The sequence below is a fragment of the Myxine glutinosa genome, chromosome 8 (genome assembly GCF_964187855.1).
Source record: "Myxine glutinosa chromosome 8, kmMyxGlut1.1, whole genome shotgun sequence".
Classification (NCBI taxonomy): Eukaryota; Metazoa; Chordata; class Myxini; order Myxiniformes; family Myxinidae; genus Myxine; species Myxine glutinosa.
The window spans coordinates 24,799,085-24,818,668 of NC_136268.1; the positions used below are offsets into that span (position 1 = coordinate 24,799,085).

At 45.9% G+C, this 19,584-nt stretch overlaps 1 protein-coding gene and 1 non-coding gene across 2 annotated transcripts in view; both read left to right on the forward strand.

Annotated features, from left to right (window-relative positions):
• The window catches only part of LOC137432158 (epidermal growth factor receptor kinase substrate 8), a 68,656-nt gene that overhangs the window by 14,905 nt on the left and 34,167 nt on the right, over positions 1–19,584 (forward strand). Inside the window, exons 4-5 of the mRNA XM_078783939.1 lie at positions 6,953–7,017; positions 9,054–9,215. Coding sequence (XP_078640065.1) covers positions 6,953–7,017; positions 9,054–9,215 — 227 coding nt within the window. The remainder of the gene's footprint in view (positions 1–6,952; positions 7,018–9,053; positions 9,216–19,584) is intronic.
• Positions 18,618–18,809, forward strand: LOC137433248 (U2 spliceosomal RNA). Its single transcript, XR_010985640.1, has one exon. It is a non-coding gene; the product is annotated as a U2 spliceosomal RNA (small nuclear RNA).

Here is a 19,584-nt window from a genome sequence, read left to right on the forward strand (position 1 = left end):
GACATTCAATCCAGGTTACAATCCTGGAATGTCCGCCATTCCAGCCACAGGATGCTGTTACGAATTCCGGGTTTTAGTGCAGGGCCGTATGTCTCCAAAATGGCTCCCGTGGGCCGTTCATGTTTATTTCCTAATTTCTACTGGAATATAATCTACGATGACCACTGAATCAAAAAAACATTGGCGCCAATTTTTTCGAACACTTTTTCCTGCCTTTTTGTGCATATGAACTATGACGCCATAGAATACACATAAAAAATGCAAAAATTAGCATTTTGGCTGTCATCTACAATGCTATTTTAAATTTTCCTGCTCTCATACATACATTATGGTGTCAATACCTCTAGTTTAATATTTATCACATATAAACTAGGAAAAAAGCATGTCTCAATCATCGTTTTGCTTTCTATTCAAGTATGATATGTCATACCTTTTAAAAGCCTATGGAAAATGTTCATGCTTCCGTTTACATAAAGGTATTTCCTTTGCTTTTGTTACTAAAGTCTTGTGCTGGGGTTTTCAATATATCTTCATTATATTCAAGGGGACCTATCAAACCATCATATGCAAATTAGTTATGATGTCATAGTAATATAGTGTTCACCATGCATTTGATGTATGCAATAATGCCATTATACATGAAATGGTTTTAAAACAAGGAAACCAAAAATAAGTACATGGACATTAGGGTGGTGCTCAAAATAATTTAAAAAAAATATTTACTGGGACATGGCTTTATGTTGTTCCTTTTGTTCCAAAATGAAAAGACACCAAATATGAAAGCAATCTGATTTTATTTAGGGGTGCCACATCAGCCTTCAAACTAAAGGTGTCTACAAAACTTTTCTATATATGGATCGAAAGCAAAACCAGAAGTTTGTTTTATGAAAATCCACCCTCCACTCACTTTCTTTGTATTCTAGCAAACACAAGTTACAATAGCTGCACAAATAGCACTATATTGCTAGGAAAACTCAAATTCAATGATAACAATCCAAATGTTCAGTTTATAAAATGAAGAGACACCATATCACATAATATTAAAAAACCCAAATATAATGAGAAATGTAACTCCTATTTCTGGGCCTGTTTCACCACTGTTGCCTTCTTGGCATCGGGGTACATCTTCCTGTGAGCAGCAACAACTTGGAGCAGAGCTTGCTTTTGCTCTTCATCCTTTGTAAGGAGCTTATTGTAGTCTTGTATCAATGCGACACCCCTTTCTGCCCTGTCGTTCACCACGACTAAGCCACTGGCGGCTTTCTTTGCTTCCTGAAAGCTGGTTTCTTGCTCCCATGAACCAGGATCCTTATCCATCCAATCAGTTGGGGTCCCTAGGATGCTGAAGAAATGCTTGGTGTGTTTTGTTATGAGGCCAGCGATTGACAGGGCGGTTCCTCGTTTGATAGCTGGTCTCTTTGGAGAGGGGTTTTCACCGTCATTTTTAAATGCTTCAATCATATTGATCTTGCTTTCTTTGTCAATTCTGGTGTCAAAGAATGCAAATGCCACTAGTACTGGGCTCATGTACCACGTGTGGCGGCCAAGTGCCTTCAAGGCTGCCTGAGCCATCTTCTGATTGATTTGTTCAAACTTTTCCAACTTCTTGAAGAGGTTAATGTCATTCAGGGGAGCCTCAATAGCTTGTGGAGCCCGAAACCAAGCCTGTACATACACAAGGCAGACAAAAATGTTGAAGGCTCGGAGTTCTCTCACCTCTCGAAGTGTCAAGTGGAACTCTGACCGAAACATGAACACCTGTAGTGAATATAGTGCTTTTGCCATCCATCTGGCTCTGTGCATTGCTCCTGGAGCCATGATCCGGATTCCACGAGGTGGGATTCCTCCCATGTAGATGACAGTCAGTTCTAGGAGTTCACGATAATCATCTCGTGGCTGCTGATCTTTCAAACACACAAGAACGTTTTTGCTTCCAACACAGTGTCTACAGATCCCATTGAAGCCTTCCTCTCTGAGAATTGATCGTGAAGAAACTTCCTGTCCTCGGGGTTGGTGATTATGGCCTCCGAATCTGCATGCCTAAGATCAAACGTCTTCTCCAAGGAGGCCTTGAAGGATGCTTCCTTTTTCTCTTGGGTCGCACCACCCCGCTTTGCACCTTTTTGGAGGCTCCTCCATTCTTCATATAGCCTCTCCAAACGATGGATGCAGTGCTGCTTCGTCGTTGTAGGTAGGTGAGCTTTTTCCCAGAACTTCACAACCTCTTCAATGGTGAGGGTTGCACTCTCCCGGGCAGTGCGATTCTCCTTCTTCAGGTGATGGAAAAACAGGACAAGAGATTGATGCACAGTCGGGAGCTTGGCACCTTTGATGGCATCTCCAGAAGTGGACCCAATGAGATACACATTATCCTGAGCCCGAGTTTTCAATGAAACACTGGTACTAGCACATGCCATATCTGCAAAATAAGCAAGAATGTGGGTAAAATCCTGTTAATTCTTACTCCACAGGGTCACTCTCTACAAAAGAGCCACAGTCAATAAGTTAGGCCTACATATTACACACTAAAAAAGCGTACCCCTGACCCCGGGAACCTGTACAAAACATGCATGAAAATTGCCCAGATAGTGATCATAGGAGGTCTCAAAACTGTATGTATAATATATTGTATATATATAATGTATAATGTGTATTTATGTATATTTATTATTTAATGTATATTTACTATATATTTATTTTTAATATTATATTTAATGTATATATATAATTATGTATTTATTTTGTGTATATACAGCCCAAAAAATGGGAATTCCTATTTTTGCATGGGGGAAAATTCATCACTGATGTGGCACCCCTAAATATTATTGGATTCCATTCAAATTTTGTGTGGTTTCCTTTGACACCAAAAGGAACAAAAATAGACCATGTCCCGGAGAAAATCTGCATTTTGATTTTTTGAAGCCCACCCTAATGGACATATCTGGAGCTGACCGCATGAGCTACGTTTCAAGAACATCATCATCATCATCATCGTCACTGTCGTCACCTGCAGGATGTATGTTAACAATTCTGTTCTCACAAGCTACTTCGCAGGTACACATATCTGTGATGCATTTGAGATTGTGCTTCCGACATGAGCAGATCATCGTAGAGCAACTTCCTTTACATCCACATTTGACTAGTTGAAGCACACACAGCCTGAGGTGCTGGCAAAACTGTTGTTGGTACAGGAAGAAGCCGGTCACCTTCCAGACGCCATCCATGAGAAGTTGGTGGAGGTAGAGTTGAAGATGCAGTGCCGCATTGTTTCCATATCATGGTGACATAATTTGCTCTGTTGATCTTCTGTACTAGGGTGGCCTTTATAGGGGGCAATTTCTCATCTGTGTACTGGCGCTTACTGAAGAGGAACCAACGCATCTCGTTCACAGAAGAGATTGTTGTGCCAGGAACGTAGAGTTGACATACGTAGCGCTCCAATTCACTGACGTCATCTTCCTGTATGCTTGGAGTGTTTCCAAGGTTGCCAAATGCTCTAACAATATCACCATCGGCTTTCTGCAGTGTATTCCAGCAGGAAATTTTTGATTTCCCGCAGAATGTGCCAGTCTGGTCACAACCACTTAAGACGTGGAAGCCAGGGAGTGCAGAAGCTTTCTGACTGCCCAGGGCATCATATATAGGACCTAAATCAATAGTTCGCCATAGACCACCTGTTCCAACAAGCATCGATGTTGCAGGACACAAGTCCTTGTAGCACCACAAGGCGAGAACTAACACATCTGTATCCGGACTCTGAATGCAGATCGACGTGGCCCCCCTCTGCAAAGCGTCAAGAGCATGAAGTAGCATTCTTGTATCTGCCTCCTCTTGAGTACTGTTCAGATGATCGAATATGAGCTTGTTTGATTTGCATTCCTCACTGAGTGTTGTCACATATATCTTCTCAGATTCCTTGCGATGCTTCAAGATGTGTGATGCTAGATAGAGAGTGAGTCTTTGCTTGTTGTCTTGGTTGTTCAGCAGTTGCTTTAGCGTCACATTTTCAATGATTGCCTCATCGGAGATATTGTAAGCAAGGCTTCTATGATCTCCTAGGCGCAAATTGCGTGTTCTTTCCTTCAGGGAGTTAGGAATGTCATGTCGGTCAAAAACGACATGAACTTCATGAAATCCTTGAGATTTGCAATCGAGGACATGCAAAAAGTGATTGGCGAGATCGTAGCAAGTTTTCACCCATGTAGGTTTCCCCATTGACTGGACCACGGCCATTCCATCAATGATTGTGACTCTGCCATGCTGTGTTTGCTCTCCTTGTGCAACAACAAGCTGCTGTTGGTCAGGCAAACGTTCCAAGATAGTCATCAGCTTACTTTTGGCAACACAAGACTGCAAGATACCATCAAAAGTGAAGAGTGAATGAGGATATTCTGCAAACTCAAACTCACTGATGCTCTCCTTCAGGTCAATATCTGGCCGTGACAGTATCACAACAAGGAGGCGGGCGAACAGTGCTCTTTCATTCTTAATTGCTGTAACAGCGACAGCTTTCTTGCTCTTCTTAACCATTCTTGCTGTCTTCCAAGTCTTGAGATTTGCCTTCTTCATAGGACTCCAGATATTCAGCTCTAGGTTTACAAGACGCTCTTGAACAAATTTCTCAAACATCTCTTCTCCAACACTATCTCGCTGTATTACTGCCTGTTTTACTACCTCTGGCATGATCGCTTGTGTGACGATGTTGATGAGCTCATCATCTTCAATAATGAATGGATCATTCACTTTCAGCACCTCTCTCAATTTGCCTACATTATCCTCATACCGTTCCAACTTAGCATCTGACAAATCATGATGCCTTACTGATCTCTGGGAGACTTTACCCACCAAATGTTCAGCTTCATTGACCAAGCGACTTAGCTCAGGTGCAATCAGAAACCATCTGGCCATAGCTGCCGGTTGCTGTGTTAGCCCTTTCAAACCTCCAACGATCTTCATGACTTTGTTCTCCTGTTCAATGCCATGATCTGGGCCTATTGCGCAGAAAGGGACTTCATTTTTGTAGACGCAGAAGTTGCCAGCCATGAATTCTGTATAGATATCGGGATCATTTGTTTCCAATTTCTCCATCTGTGCCAAATACAGTGGAACCATGCGGGCATAGTTTTGTCTATCATGTGTGAAGAAGTACTTACACAATGCTCGAAGCGATTCTAGATGCAATTTCCAATTGCCTTCCCGTGTTGCACGAATGAACATCCATATCCAAGCCACAAATTTCATGTAATCTCTGGCAAATTTGAAAGTAGGATGACTTGTTTCCATCTTTGCATCAAATTCATTCAGCTTGTCCATTAAAGAGACATCTACCACAGCTAGTAATTGCTTGTGTCGGTTGTCTAATTCGTCAAACTTGCGCTCTTGACATGCTGAATTGACCATTGATGCAGCCACTTGAAGGTTATCATGAACCAAGGTTATCGTATCGGCCGTTAATCGGACGCTTTTGGGCCCTAACGTCGGCTAATTCAGATTTTTCGAGTATGTCTGTACGTGATAAACAAAGAGCGCGGTTCGTAGATCATAAATCCATTAGTGCCGTGGGCATCGGGTGACTGGGTGCGGCGTAAAAGGGATAACAAAGTCGAGTCCTTACGCTATTATTATATAGATAAGATACTGAATACAGACAATGTCTGCTAAAATCTATGCATAGGGTCCACAAAATTTAATTTGTATCATATTTTGCAAAGAAAATTTACATCGTTTAATTTTTATTTACGAATTTTGACGTCATACCTAATTTGCATAAAAAAATATGCAAACACTCGAAAAAATTGGTGCCAAATTTTTTTCCCTTACTCACATCATAATTAATGATTTCCCGCAAAGAATACAAAATAAACATCAAAATCCCACGGGATTACATACGCTCCCGAACTATTTATGGGGGTTACAATTCAGGTCATTTCTTATTAATGTATATTCTATTAAAGGTTGTTGTGATTAAAGGGTCAGGAGCCCTTCTGGGAAAAACGAGACCGGAAACGGGATGGTGAAGAAGAAGAAGAAGAGGAGGAGGCGGAGAAGGAGGAGAAGGAAGGGCGGCCATCTTAAGCTTCGAGAGATCCGACGCGAGCGGAGGCGATCGTACCTACTTTGGAACGGAGTTGGAAAAGCCCGTCTGGCGAGAGGAGTTACCTGCGCGGGGTGATTGATTGCCGGTTACGTGTCAAGGTGCCGTGTGGTCCTGGAAGGAACCAAGCGCCCGGCGCTGTTCGCCTCGACGCCTACGAGGGCGGGTACGGGTCGCACCTTGGGCCTGGCGCGCGAAAGAGATTGGAAGGAGACGGTTGAGAGTTGAGACTGCAGCTCGAGACCGAGCCGCCGAACGTGAAGGACAAGGGAACCGTGCCTCTGTGAACCGAAGTCCGCGCGTCAGGAGAGCGCCAGATTACTGCGGAACCTGCGAAGTCGGGTATCCTCGCTGAGGTTGTCGAGTATCCACTCCCAGCCCCGGATTGGAATCGGACCTAGATTCCCCGATCGCTGGATCGACTCGACGTCACCTGGGAGGCGTGCAGAGACATTGGGGGCAAGGGCCGTGAGTGTTGCCAACACTGTTGTGGGTTAAGGTGGCGCCACCTATACTATAGATAAGGATTGTATGGAAGTGCTGTAAACGCATTGTGATTCCTGTGTGGGATTTGGGAATATATTGGGGTTTGTTCGTAACCCTTGGTGTGGACTCGTTATTGATCGACTTATTTTCACCCAAGGACCATACATCTTTCTGCCGGGGCTCCCCTCGAGGTTGACCCCGTAACAATGCTCGAGTAGGTGTTTGTCATTTGTTTAGCGTTTAGTGTTTAGTTTGTCATATTTACACATATGTCTGCGGAAGTTGGCCATTTTGTGTTTACATCTACATCTGTTTACAGCTCCAAAAAGTTTTCTCAAGTGTGTTAATTACACGTGTTCTTATGACCTGCAGTGCAGAGGAAGCAATATTCCAAGAATCAAGGATCACTGGACAACACGTCAAGTTTCAACGTTGAGGTTCTGTCTTCTTCATATTACATTCTTACAGGAATTGTGCAAAGTGTTCTTAGCCTCCGTTGGACTTAGTCCGAAACGGGGGCTTGTGGATTGGGTCTCGTCCATTTGTCCGTGCGTGCATGCGTCCGCAACCATACATCGGACATGTATGGACCGATTTTGTTCATACGTGGCACGAAGACAATACATGACGGTGTACATATGCACATCATTTTGTTTCACGATGCGATCAAAGATGGCCGACTGGCGGCCATTTTACTTATAAGATGGCCGACTGGTGGTCATTTTGTTACTTAAACGTGTCCCCAACCATTTCACGTGTATGCATGGACCGATTTTGTTCAAACTTGACACAAAGACAACACGTGAGAGTATACATATGCAGAAGACTTTGTTTTGTAATCCTACCAAAGATGGCCGACTGACGGACTTTAACTCCGTACATTAAAATTACTAAAACCACGGGGGCAATGACATTTTATGTCTTTTTCTCCTTTTACATACAATATCACAAGGAATGTCATCCTCTTAGCTCTTTGTCTCACAGAATAACATGTAACATTTGGTAACTTAGATACGTTATCATTCCCCCAATTAGTGAGCCTGTTGTCCCCGTCTGAGCACTTCTCTGATGCTGAGACAGTGAAACCCCAGATTGAAAATCCTCAGGCTGCTGCGATGATTTCCCCATTATTTCTTAACGTCCTTCTGATTTATTTAAAAGTGCATTGTTATCTCCTAATGTCCTCTTTCATATGCTGTATTCTAAAATGTACAAACTCTTCCATGAGTCTTAGATGCTGTTAAAAAAAAAAGGGAAAAAAAAAAATATAAAAACACAAACCATCCTGATTGGACATCTCAGTTGGTATTGCCCTCGCCATTGATTTGTCTTGGATTCGATCCCTGATCGGGCCAAACTAAATACTGCCATTCTGTTTTGCACATCATATATATGCTTTTTGGGGTCATGAACACGTCTTCATGCAATGTGAGAGTAAATGGTAAAAAAAAAAAAAAAAAATTGTGTTCGGAATCGAGGCCCGTGTAAGAGTTAACACATTGAACATGAAAGCATGCACAGACACATAAAACATACACTGAAGGGAGCGGGAGACAAGGAGAGGAGAGAGAGGGAAGCACAAGCACAACAACAGGGACGTCGATAGATCTGTGGAAGGGGGGAGGGCTGGGGAGGAGGGAGGGGTACACGGTATAAAGCAAATGAACACTACTAGGAATTTCAGGAAAGAAGTTAGGGATTGAAAGAGGCGGATTTGGGATATATTAGCGGGGGTAGAAAAGATCAAGGTTTTGGATGGGGGAAGATAAGAGATGGTGGTGAACAGCTGTTTTAAAGACCTGGAGGGTGGAGTGGGATTGAAGAGAGTGAGGGAGTTTGTTCCAGAGGCGGGAGAAAAGAGGAATGAAGGAGTGAAGGTGAGCAGAGAGTCTTGATTTTGGCAGTTTAACCATAAGAGGGTTGTGGCAGATCTTGTGCGACCTGTAGGAATATTTGCGGGACAGAGCCCAGAGAGAGCTGGGGGGGCAAGGCCGGAGGAGTCGGTAGAAGACGGAAAGACCACAAACCTGCCTGCGGTGAGAGAGAGAAAGGCCCTCAGAATCAGCTTCATCACGGGAGATTCCAATGATTCTGAACGCTTTGGTTTTGCGTGCATCCATGCGTGCATGCATCCGTGCATTCATCATCCGTGCATGCATGCATCCATGCGTCCGCAACCATAAATCGGACATGCATGGACTGATTTTGTTCATACGTGGCGCAAAGACAATACATGACGGTGAACATATGCACATCATTTTGTTTCACGATGCGATCAAAGATGGCCGACTGGCGGCCATTTTACTTGTAAAAAAAACCTTATATTGAACACGTCCTCAACCATTTCTCGGACATGCATTTACTGATCTTGTTCAAACTTTTCACACAAAAAACGAATGACCGGTTACATATGCACGTCATTTCTTTTCGGGCGCTGCATGGCGGTTGAACCTGTTTTAACTTTTCCTTCCAGCACCTGGTGACATTTCCTTTTGGAGTGCTGGGTGGACCTTCAAGCTCCGAGGAAGGATTTCAGAAGATGCACCAGATGGCTGTGGAGCGCCGCCTCTGGTCTCAAAGCGTGACCATGTTCCTGGCCCATGACAGCGTGCAGCTCCTGGATTCAGATACCATGGTGATTTGTTGCCTTTTCATTTGTTTTTCCCTTTAAGAATAATCTTGTTCTTTCGAAACCCTTTTTGTTGACCAATTTCAAAAGATCAATTTTAACCTCCACCACCAAAGGGGGATGTAGGTTATGTTTTCAATGATATTTGACTATATGTCAAAGTTCAAGGTTCTCGATTTCCGCCTGATGCCTTCTTGTCTGTTTGTCTGTCTGTGTCTGTGAGCAGGATATCTCAAAAAGTTATGGACGGATTCGGACGAAACTTAGTGGATGAGTTGGGTAGGCGACAAGGATGAATTGATTAAAATTTGGTTCAGGTCCGAATCCAGATATAACCTATCAGTGGTGTGGAAGAATTGATACTTTTAATTCTCCATTTTGTCATGGTTTACATGAAGCATTTATTTCCTTCAGAAGAGGGAGAAAAACATCTCGGCATGACTTTGATGACATCAAGTACACACGGATACTTAAACACATCAGCGGTTACAGGACTAAGTCATCCAGCTCATTATTTTTCTCCCCGAATCCTTGTACACAAATCATTTATATCGTCTTCAGTTGTTTATCTCCTGGGGGTGGTTGTGTGAGTTTGAAGTTGCAAGGCAGGAGGTTGGGAGGAGGAAGGTGGAGGAGGCAAGAGGGGGGGGGGGGGGGCCTTGTGGAGATATCAACACTGACATCACACAGTGCTGAGACAACAGCATTCTCCAAGGCCCGCATTTCCCAGATATCTATATATATAAAACACAGTTTGTGTGTGTGTGTGTAATGTTACCGATAGACTCCTAAACGGAGAGGCTTACGTGCTTGATATTTGACATAGACATGGCCATTGAGCGTGGGACGAACATGGCCGAACTCAAAATATTTGACGATCCATATTTTTTATTCATATTTACCTCAGCGCATTTCAGAGAAGTACCCGCTAATCTCAGCCGGTTCCAGAGCAGCTCGCTGATTCGCTCAGAGCGATCACGTGATGTTCCATTCCCGCCGCCAGACTGATTCGCTCAGAGCGATCACGTGATGTTCCATCCCGTCACACGTCGCTTCACCTTTTATGCGATCGTGTTTTGTATCGATTTTGTGCGATATGAATTAAATGTCTTTGAAACAGCTGTGAAACGTCTTTCCACAACCCTTCCATAACCGATTGGAGCAGTTTCTTGCCGCACAAAACGAGATCCGCGAAGCGAGTTGGTCGAGTCGTGCTGACCAAGATGGCGACACAGCGGCTTCACTTTTCACGGAGTATGAGCGTTCTATATATTTTCAATTCAGTGCGCCCATGATTTGTGGCATAGACATGACCATTGGGCCTTCACGGTGTAATTTGTGCGAGGCTTTTGTCCGAGTGAGCTTGAGTCGAGAGGGCGAATGTACGGGTCTCCCTTCCCCCGCCCGGCAACGCCGGTACTGGAGGACGTCACAGGATCGGTGAGTCTCCAAAATCCGCTTCGTGCTGTTGCGAATATGCAGGACTATGTCCGATTGTTGTGCTGTTCTCCGACCATGAGAACTGCAACGTCATTGTTGACTGGCCATCCCCTTCCCCCTCCGCCCCCCCCTTCCCTTCCCCCTCCCCCTCCCTTTCCCCTCCCCCTCCCTTTCCCCCCTCCCCCTCCCTTTTCCCCCTCCCCTCCCCCCCTCTTCTCCCCTCCCCCCCCCTTTCCCCTCCCCCCCCCTTTCCCCTCCCCCTCCCTTTCCCCCCTCCCCCTCCCTTTTCCCCCTCCCCTCCCCCACCCTTCTCCCCTCCCCCCCTCTTCTCCCCTCCCCCCCCCCCGTTCAGCAATGCCGGGTACTTCTGCCGGGTCCCCCCTCCCCCTCCCCCCTTCCACCCCTCCCCCTCCCATCCCTCACCATCCCCCCCTCTTCCCTTCCCCTCTGCCCCCTCCCCTCCCCCCTCCCACTCCTCACCCCCTCCCATCCCTCACCCTCCCCATCCCCCCCTCTTCTCCCCTCTCCCCCTCCCACTCTTCTCCCCTCCCCCCCCGTTCCCCTCCCCTCCCCTCCCCCCCGTTCCCCTCCCCCTCCCCTCCCCCGCCCGGCAATGCCGGGTACTTCTGCTAGTTAGTTATAAACATCCAGTTCTCCCTCCGTAATCCTCGCAAAAGCTGCATGACATCAAAGGAAACCAGCCTTGAGTTGCCCGACTTACTGCCGCCTGGCATGAGAGCATAGTTATTTTTTTATGACCCCTCAAACTTCAACCTTCCAAAATCATCATTTTTCATCTGAAAAATCGTCACTTTTCATCCTATTGACCCGAGCTTTGATCAAGATCGTCAATTTTAATCTTGATGAAATGGACAATTTGCTGTATCAATGGCATCCATTTTTGGTGGGGGGGGGGGGGGGGTCTCAGAAAAAGGTTTTCAGGGGTCAGGTTTCTGAAAAAAGGGGTCAGGTTTCTGTTGTCTCAGAAAAAATTCCGGCAAGTATGTTGGTTGGTTGGTTTGTCTGTCTGTCTGTTTGTGCGCAGTACTACGTCTACACGGTTTTATTTTATTTTTATTTTTTTATTTTTTTTGTATACAAGATCGAGGCTCGTGAAAGAGCGAACATTAATCACACAGAAAGACAAACCGACACATAAAACATATAACATCGGGAGCGGTAGACAAGATGGGGAGAGAGGGGGAAGGACACAAACACAACATTTGAGAGCAGGGACCGAGAGACATGGAGACATCGAGAGATCTGAGAGAGGGCGAGGGCTTTGGGGGGGGAGGGGCATGGGAAGGGGGCGGTGGGAGAGGTATAAAACATATGGACACTGCCAGGACTTCCAGGAAAGAAGTTGGAATTTCAAACAAGGTGGATCTGGGGTGAATTAGCGGGGGTAGAAAAGATCAAGGTTTTGGATGGGGGAAGATAAGAGATGGTGGTGAACAGCTGTTTTAAAGACCTGGAGGGAGGAGTGGGATTGAAGGGAGTGAGGGAGTTTGTTCCAGAGGCGGGAGAAAAGAGGAATGAAAGAGTGAAGGTGAGCGGAGAGCCGAGATTTCGGCAGTTTAACCATCAGAGGGTTGCTGGCAGATCTTGTGCGACCTGTAGGAATATTTGGGGGACAGAGCACAGAGAGAGCTGGGGGTGCAAGGCCGGAGAGGAGTCGGTAGAAGACAGAAAGACCACCTACCTGCCTGCGGTGAGTGAGTGAAAGGCCCTCAGAGATAGCTTCATCGCGGGAGATTCCAATAATTCTGAAAGCTTTGGTTTCAACAGCGTGAAGCCGAGCTAGGTGTGAGGCAGGAGCACCGGCCCATAGGGGAGAACAGTATTCCATTGAGCTGCGGATGAAAGCCTTGTATGTGGTGAGGAGCTCAGGTGTGCCGAGGAAGGACTTCGCACGACGGAGGATGCCCAGTCGGCGACTGGCTTTGGAGGCCAGCTTGGAAATGTGGTTTTCCCAAGAAAGATCATGGCAGATAGTGAGACCCAAAATCTTGAGCGACAGAACTTCTTGGAGAGGATTGTTGAGAAAGTAGATGGGAGGGTTGTCCAGTCGATCTTTTCGGAGAGACATAGTAAGAGTGTGAGATTTGTCAGGATTGAAAGACATGTTCCACTTGTTTGACCAGTCTGTGATTTTGTCCAGGTCTTCAGAGAGTGAGGAGGCAGCAGACTGCCGATCTGAGGGAAGAGGAATGGAGCGGCAGAGAGTGGAGTCATCAGCAAAGAGATAGAGAGGATTTTCGAGAGAGTCAGAGAGATCATTGATGAAGACCAGAAAAAGCACGGGGCCCAGAACACTGCCTTGGGGAACTCCAGCCTGAACAGGAAGAGGAGATGAGAGAAACCCATTCAGGGCCACACGTTGACGACGACTAGAGAGGAAGTCCGCCAGCCATGCGTGGAGATTTCCATGGATACCAAAGGAGGAGAGTTTGGTGAGCAGAGCCAGACCGTGTCGAAGGCACGTGATATGTCGAGGGAGACAGCTCTAATTTCCTGTTTGGCATTGAGGACCTCCATCCATTGTTGAGACAGCAGAAGCAGCATGTCCAGAGTAGAGTGACCTGGTCTGAAACCAAATTGATGATCAGAGATCAAGCCATTGGAGAAGAGGAAAGATTTCATATCCGAAGCAATGATGGATTCCATGACTTTGCTGATAATTGGGAGAAGGCTGATTGGTCTGTAGTTGCTAGGATCTGTTTTTGCACCTTTTTTGTGCAAAGCGGTGATGTTGGCTGATTTCCAAGCAGATGGCAGTTGACCTTGAGCAAAAGAGAGGGTGAAGAGAACAGAGAGAGGGTGAGATAGAGCGGCAGAGCAGGATTTTAGGACCCGTGGGCTGATGCCGTCGGGTCCAGTTGCAGAATCAGAGTCGAGGGTTGACAGAAACTTTTCCACCTTGTCAGGAGGAAAGGACACGGAGTCCAGGAGCAGCAGGGTACGACTGGGTATGGTGGGTACAGAGAGGGATGGGTTTGGGACACAAGATTTAGAGGCAAACACAGAGTTGAGGCATTCAGCTTTTTCACGTGCGGAGTCAGCTGTGTAGCCGTTTGAGGTAAGGGAGGGGATGGAGGGGGAACAAACACCAGAAACGGATTTGACCAGACGCCACCAGGATTTGGAAGAGGGAGACAGATAAGAGAGTTCGGTCTTGAGAATGGAGAGATATTGTTTCCTGGCTCTCCTGAGGGTGGACACACACTTGTTTCGGGCTTTGTGAAAGGAAATGAGATTTCCTTCCGTTGGATTTGCTTTCCAGGAGACGAAGGCAAGTTGTTTCTGGGCAACAGCCTCACCACAAGATTCCGTGTACCATGGACGGGAGGAAGGGTATGACAACTGAAGACGAGATGGGATAAATCTGTGCATGAGAGAGAGCAATTTACTTTGGAAGAATTCCCAGGATAAGTTGATGTCAGAGGTGGTAGAGATGGGAGACCAGTCCAGATGATTGATGGCTGCTTGAAGACCGTGCCAGTTGGCCTGAGTGAAATGCCAGACTCGTCGACGCTGAGCAGGCTCCCTGAGGATGGTCAGAGAGATGTCCACTTTAACAAGGACATGATCAGATGATCCGATCGGAGCAGAAGAAGAGCAGCAGACATTTTCAGGGAAGTTAGTCATAACCAAGTCCAGAAGAGAAGATGTTCCGTTGACTGAGATCCGGGTCGGGAAATTGACAGATTGTGTCAGTCCCAGTGAGTCGCAGAAGTCCTTTGCTGAAGAGCCATGGCTGGTGAGAGGTACCCACACCCAGCCAACTGGCATGGTGACAATTGAAATCACCACATATGAGGAAGAGAGAGTTGGGATGAGTAGATAGAAGTTGGTCCATATCATCAGACAGCGAGATGAAGATGGAGTCATCACTGTTTGGTGGACGGTACAACACACATATGAACAAGAGGTGGGAGCGAAGGGGAAGCCGTAGCCAGAGGTATTCCTGGGGGTGAGGTGGAGAGAGTGCAGTGCAGGGCGAGTGAGGAAGAGAGTTTTTGATAAAGATAGCAACCCCACCTCCAGGACGAGGCTCAGGTCTATCATACCGGAGGAGGGAGTAGCCCGGGAGAGATACTATGGAATCAGAGACATCATAAAGGAGGAAAGTTTCTGTTAAGCAGATCACGTCTGGTTTGACAGAAGCAACCTGTATGGAGAGATCAGTTAAGTTTGAACGAAGGCCCCGGATGTTTGAGGTCCATACCGTTAATGAAGAGGAAGGGGGAGCATCAGATACAGAACAGGGGGGAGGAGGGGTAGGGTAAGATGTGGAAGAGGTGGAAGAGATAGGGAGAGCTGTTGAAGGTGTGTCAGAGATTTCAGAATAGCTCGGAGAAAGGGAAGGATGGGGCGGACAAAAGGTTTGATGGTGATTGGGTGAGCCACAATGAGGTGTTATTTGAGGAGGGGGAAGAGCGAGGCAGAAGGTTGGGGGAGATGGAGGTGAGAGTTTGAAGGGGGAAGAAGCGGGGAGGACGCTTTGAGGAGGGGGAGTGAGAGGGGGGAAATTGAGAAGCAATGAGGGTGGGGAGATTTGAAGGGGAGGGGTGAGGGGGGAGTTTGGGAGGGAAGGGACAAGGGGAGGGATTTGAAAGGGATGGGATATGGGGGAGATTTGGAGGGGAGGGGTGAGGCAGGAGTCTAGGAGGGGAGGGGCGAGGGGGCGTCTTGGCGGGGAGGGGTGAGGGGGTAGTTTAGGAGGGAGGGGGCAAGGGGGGAGATTTGAAAGGGATGGGTGATGGGGAAGATTTGGAGGGGAGGGATGATGGGGAAGATTTGGAGGGGAGGGGTTATGGGGAAGATTTGGAGGGGAGGGGTGAGATTGGATTTTTGAAAGTGTACGATTTATGGGAAACGAACATTTATTGCAAAATGAGTTTCTTGTGACCTTCGAGTTAAAAATACGTTTAAGGACGCTGGATGGAGGATGGAGTGCAGGAGAGTTTAGGGAATGTAGAAAAAAGGCACTATAGGAGATGGATATTTTTTTTGGGATGAATTGATTTGGTGAGCAAGTCGAAAGCAGCCTTTTAAAGAAGAAGAAGAAAAAGATGTTATAAAATATGACGGAATACATAACTTGAGGGGAAAGTGTAAACATTGAAGGTTAATGAGTGAAAACTATCTGGGGAAATGGGGGAGAAACACGTGGTCGAAGAACGAACGAACGAATAAGAATGAATAAACGAATGAGAACAGAGAAGGAAATGTTTGTTTTTTTTTTTGTTTTTTTTTTTTTTGAGTTGAGATTTCCACAAGGAAGTAGGCTATGGGTGAAAAGCCTGGGAATACAGAGAACGAAAGTTATTGGATCACAAATGACGGACCGCTGAGAGAAAAACAAAGCCTCAAGGTTGTACAGTGCACACTGTACAAGGCCTCAAGACACGACACAGCAAACAGACGATCAATTTATGAAAGATAAACACCGAGAAACAACCAAAGTTGCACACAATAACTTCACACACCGAAAGATAAATACAGTTTCGACAAAATACAATTGTGAACAGACTTAACTTCGAAAAACGTGGAGACCGTGTGGAGCTTCGAAAATCCCTCCCACCGTCTGAGATTCTCGCGAGATTTTCAATCTCGTTGCACGTAGAATGCCAACCTTTACACACATATTTGTCTTGCCCTGGAATAGACTGCCCAATTTTTAACTCTCTCGGCCCAAGGCCTCCATTATGACATCATAATTTGATAATTCGACAAGTACAAAACTTCATCCAATCAAGATGCAATTTCTTGAGCGCCACGTCGGCATAAACTGGTGGAGAAAAAAAACAATGATGACGTCATCGATCATGTGGTTCGGCCGCCATCTAGGAAAAACCGAAAATTTTTGCACCTCTATAGCTCCGAAAGTGCTGAATAGAAAAAATTGAGACATGGTTCATTGTAAATAACTCCATGGGGAATAAAATATGTTAATGATGATGTCATAGGTGCCTCCATTATGACGTCATATATCGACAAGTACAAAACTTCATGCGATCAAGATGAAATTTATTGAGCATCATCTAGGAATAAATTAGTTTAGAAAACAAATAATGATGACATCATTGGTCACGTGGTTCGGCCGCCATATTTGTCCAAAATGGCCAATAAAAAAAAGTACATTCCGGCAAGTCTTCGATCTCTGACCGATTTTTCATTTGTTTGTCTGTGTCTGTATGTCAGTCGCCTACAGGTCACAATTTTCAACTGATCTTCACGAAACTTCACCAAATGGTAGAGTTGGTCATAAACAAGAAGCCTGTTGTTTTTGGGGTCAAAGGGTCAATATAGGCCAAAGGACAGCAGCTTTGTCAAGTTTCTAAAATGCTCATTTTCATCCGATTTTCTTGAAATTTGAAGATTTGCATATGTGGTCACTGAATTCAACCACTAACTATTTTTGAGGTCAACATAGGCTAAAAGCTCAACATTGGCCAAATTTCTAAAATCCTCAATTTTCATCCAATTAACTTGAAATTTGAAGAGGATTTGATTATCTGGTCACTGAATTCAACCACCAAGTAATTTTGAGGTCATCATAGGCCAACAACTTATGTTATGGATTTCGCAAGCATCGTGCTATACACGACATATTTCTTGTTTACGTATTTAGAATATCTCAGTGTGGGTGTTTCTTTTTTGTGTGTGTACACTGTAGTCTCACAAGGCTGCGAGTTGCGTCATCGCCTGCGGTGTGCCTGTGTTGCTGATGCCCCCTGTAGGTTGGGGCAGGAATTTGGAATATGGCCAGGGTGCTCCCCTAGTCTTTGTGAAGGACACCGTAGGGGTCTGTGCTGCTGATGGCCCTGTAGGTTGGAGCAGGAATTTGGAATATGGCCAAGGTGCTCACCTAGTCTTTGTGAAGGACACCGTGGGGGTCTTTAATGTCCAGCAACTGTCAGCGGACAGGATTTATGTTCAACGTCTATCCGAGGGAAGGCATACTGATGATTCGCTTTACATGTGAAAGAGTTTGTAGTTGGGTCGGGATGCGAGGTGAGTGTGCATACCTCTCGAGTCTGGACCATCCTGCAAGTGCCCATAGATTTGTTTAGAAATTCTGGGTGTCTTATGTCAGCTGTTTTACAATCAATATTTGTCCTTTTTATTTTTAACTCCATCAACCTTTTAAAAAATTCTGTCAACCATTTTACAACAGTCATCACAAGTAAGGTTCGAACGTGCACGGAGAGGCTTCGGCACACAGAGGAAGAGGAGATAAGGAGGAGAGGGGATGAGAATGAGGCTGAGGAAGAGGAGCGAGAGGAGATGGTGCTTTCATCATTATAATGGTGCCCTCTGTCTCCGTCATTCACTCGATTCTCAGATCTGCATCTCGTCGGATAAACTAGGTTTACCCTCTTCCTCTTCTAACCCCGACGGTCCTCTGATTGGCGGAGCATGCAAAGCTGGATGGAACAACTGGAACGGATTGCGAGTGGATCGACTTCCCAAGTCAGGAGTACAAATACGACGTGATCTCCTCCTGTTGTGCTGCATTCGCAATAAACCACGTGGCTTGATCCCTGTAAAAATCATAAAACCCCCCAAATCGATTCGGGTCCTCTAATGTATTATTCACAATTTATTCATAGCTGGTGTGTCTAATGGACAAAAGCATTGGAATCGCGATCCGCAATGCCGGGTTTTTACGCACACCACGCGGCTCTAACGCTCTGCGGAAATGACGTGTTTTCACCACCCTTACTCCTCTCTTCCAGTTTTCCTTCACACAATAAATCCTATATTTCTCACAAGATAAACAAAATAAATATATCACATCAGGAATGTTTAATAGCAGGATATCAAAGGAGATCGTAAGCTTCAATGGAGGTGTCGAACGGTCTGCCATTTAGAGAGAATTTTCATTTTCCCACGAATCGGCGCCTCTAAATCATCAATGAGATTGCCCTTCAAAAGGACACAGTTAAACCTTTTTAAGTTATCGCTTCTCGGCCTTTTGGCTAAGATCAAGTGTAGTATCTGTTCTTATCAGTTTAATAGCTGATATGTCCCGCAATGCGGGACTAGTCTATTAAATGGATTTTTGGCATCGGGAGTTGGATTAGGGGCTTGCTCCGTCCGCTCCACGCATCGACCCGGTATTGCAGTACCTCCGGGAACGGTGCACCCCCTTTGGGGGAACCTGAAAAACAAAGAAAAGATTCTTCTTCAATCAAAAATGCTTCGCCTGTCTCTATCTATGATCAAGTTATCCCAAAACGTTCGACAGATTCGTACAAAATTTGGCGGAGCAGTATAATATGGGACAAGGACGAAATGATTTGATTTGGGTGAAGATGTGGATCCGGCTCGTATATATATATTTTTTTTAGTGATTCTTCAGTCTTCACCATTGGGAGATGGGGCCATACAGGTTGGTGGTTGTGGTGGTTGGGGTCGCACCCCGGGTCTGAGGCAGATATCCAAACCATCATTCAGACGGTGCGGCTTCTGGCCTCAAAAGACCCTTCTTTGCGCAGCATTGCCTCACAGCAACTCTTGTCGGTCGTCCGCCGAACGATCCACTGCGATCCTGAGGAGTCAGACGTAGACAAGTTCTTGTCTGGCTCTATGGAGGGGTTGGCGAATTCTGGGAATAGCGGCCAAATTTCTACCCTATGGTCAAGGGCGAGGGCTGCGGCGAGAACATTGAAAATAACTATCCGCCGCGCCCTTTCAGGCGAGTCAGTGGTCTCTCTGGCCCAGTCCCAGGAGTGTGGTGCGGGTGAAATCTGTGCTGCACTGAGGAGCTGGACCAGTGAGAAGTTTGCCCAACAGTTGCTCGCCATGCCAGACCAAGGGAAGGTGGCCGCTTGCCTGAAGGGAGATAGGTTTGCCAACGGCTCCTCATGGATTCGCGCGGGATCCTTCATGCGTTTTTGCGACTGGCGCTTCATTCACAGGGCGA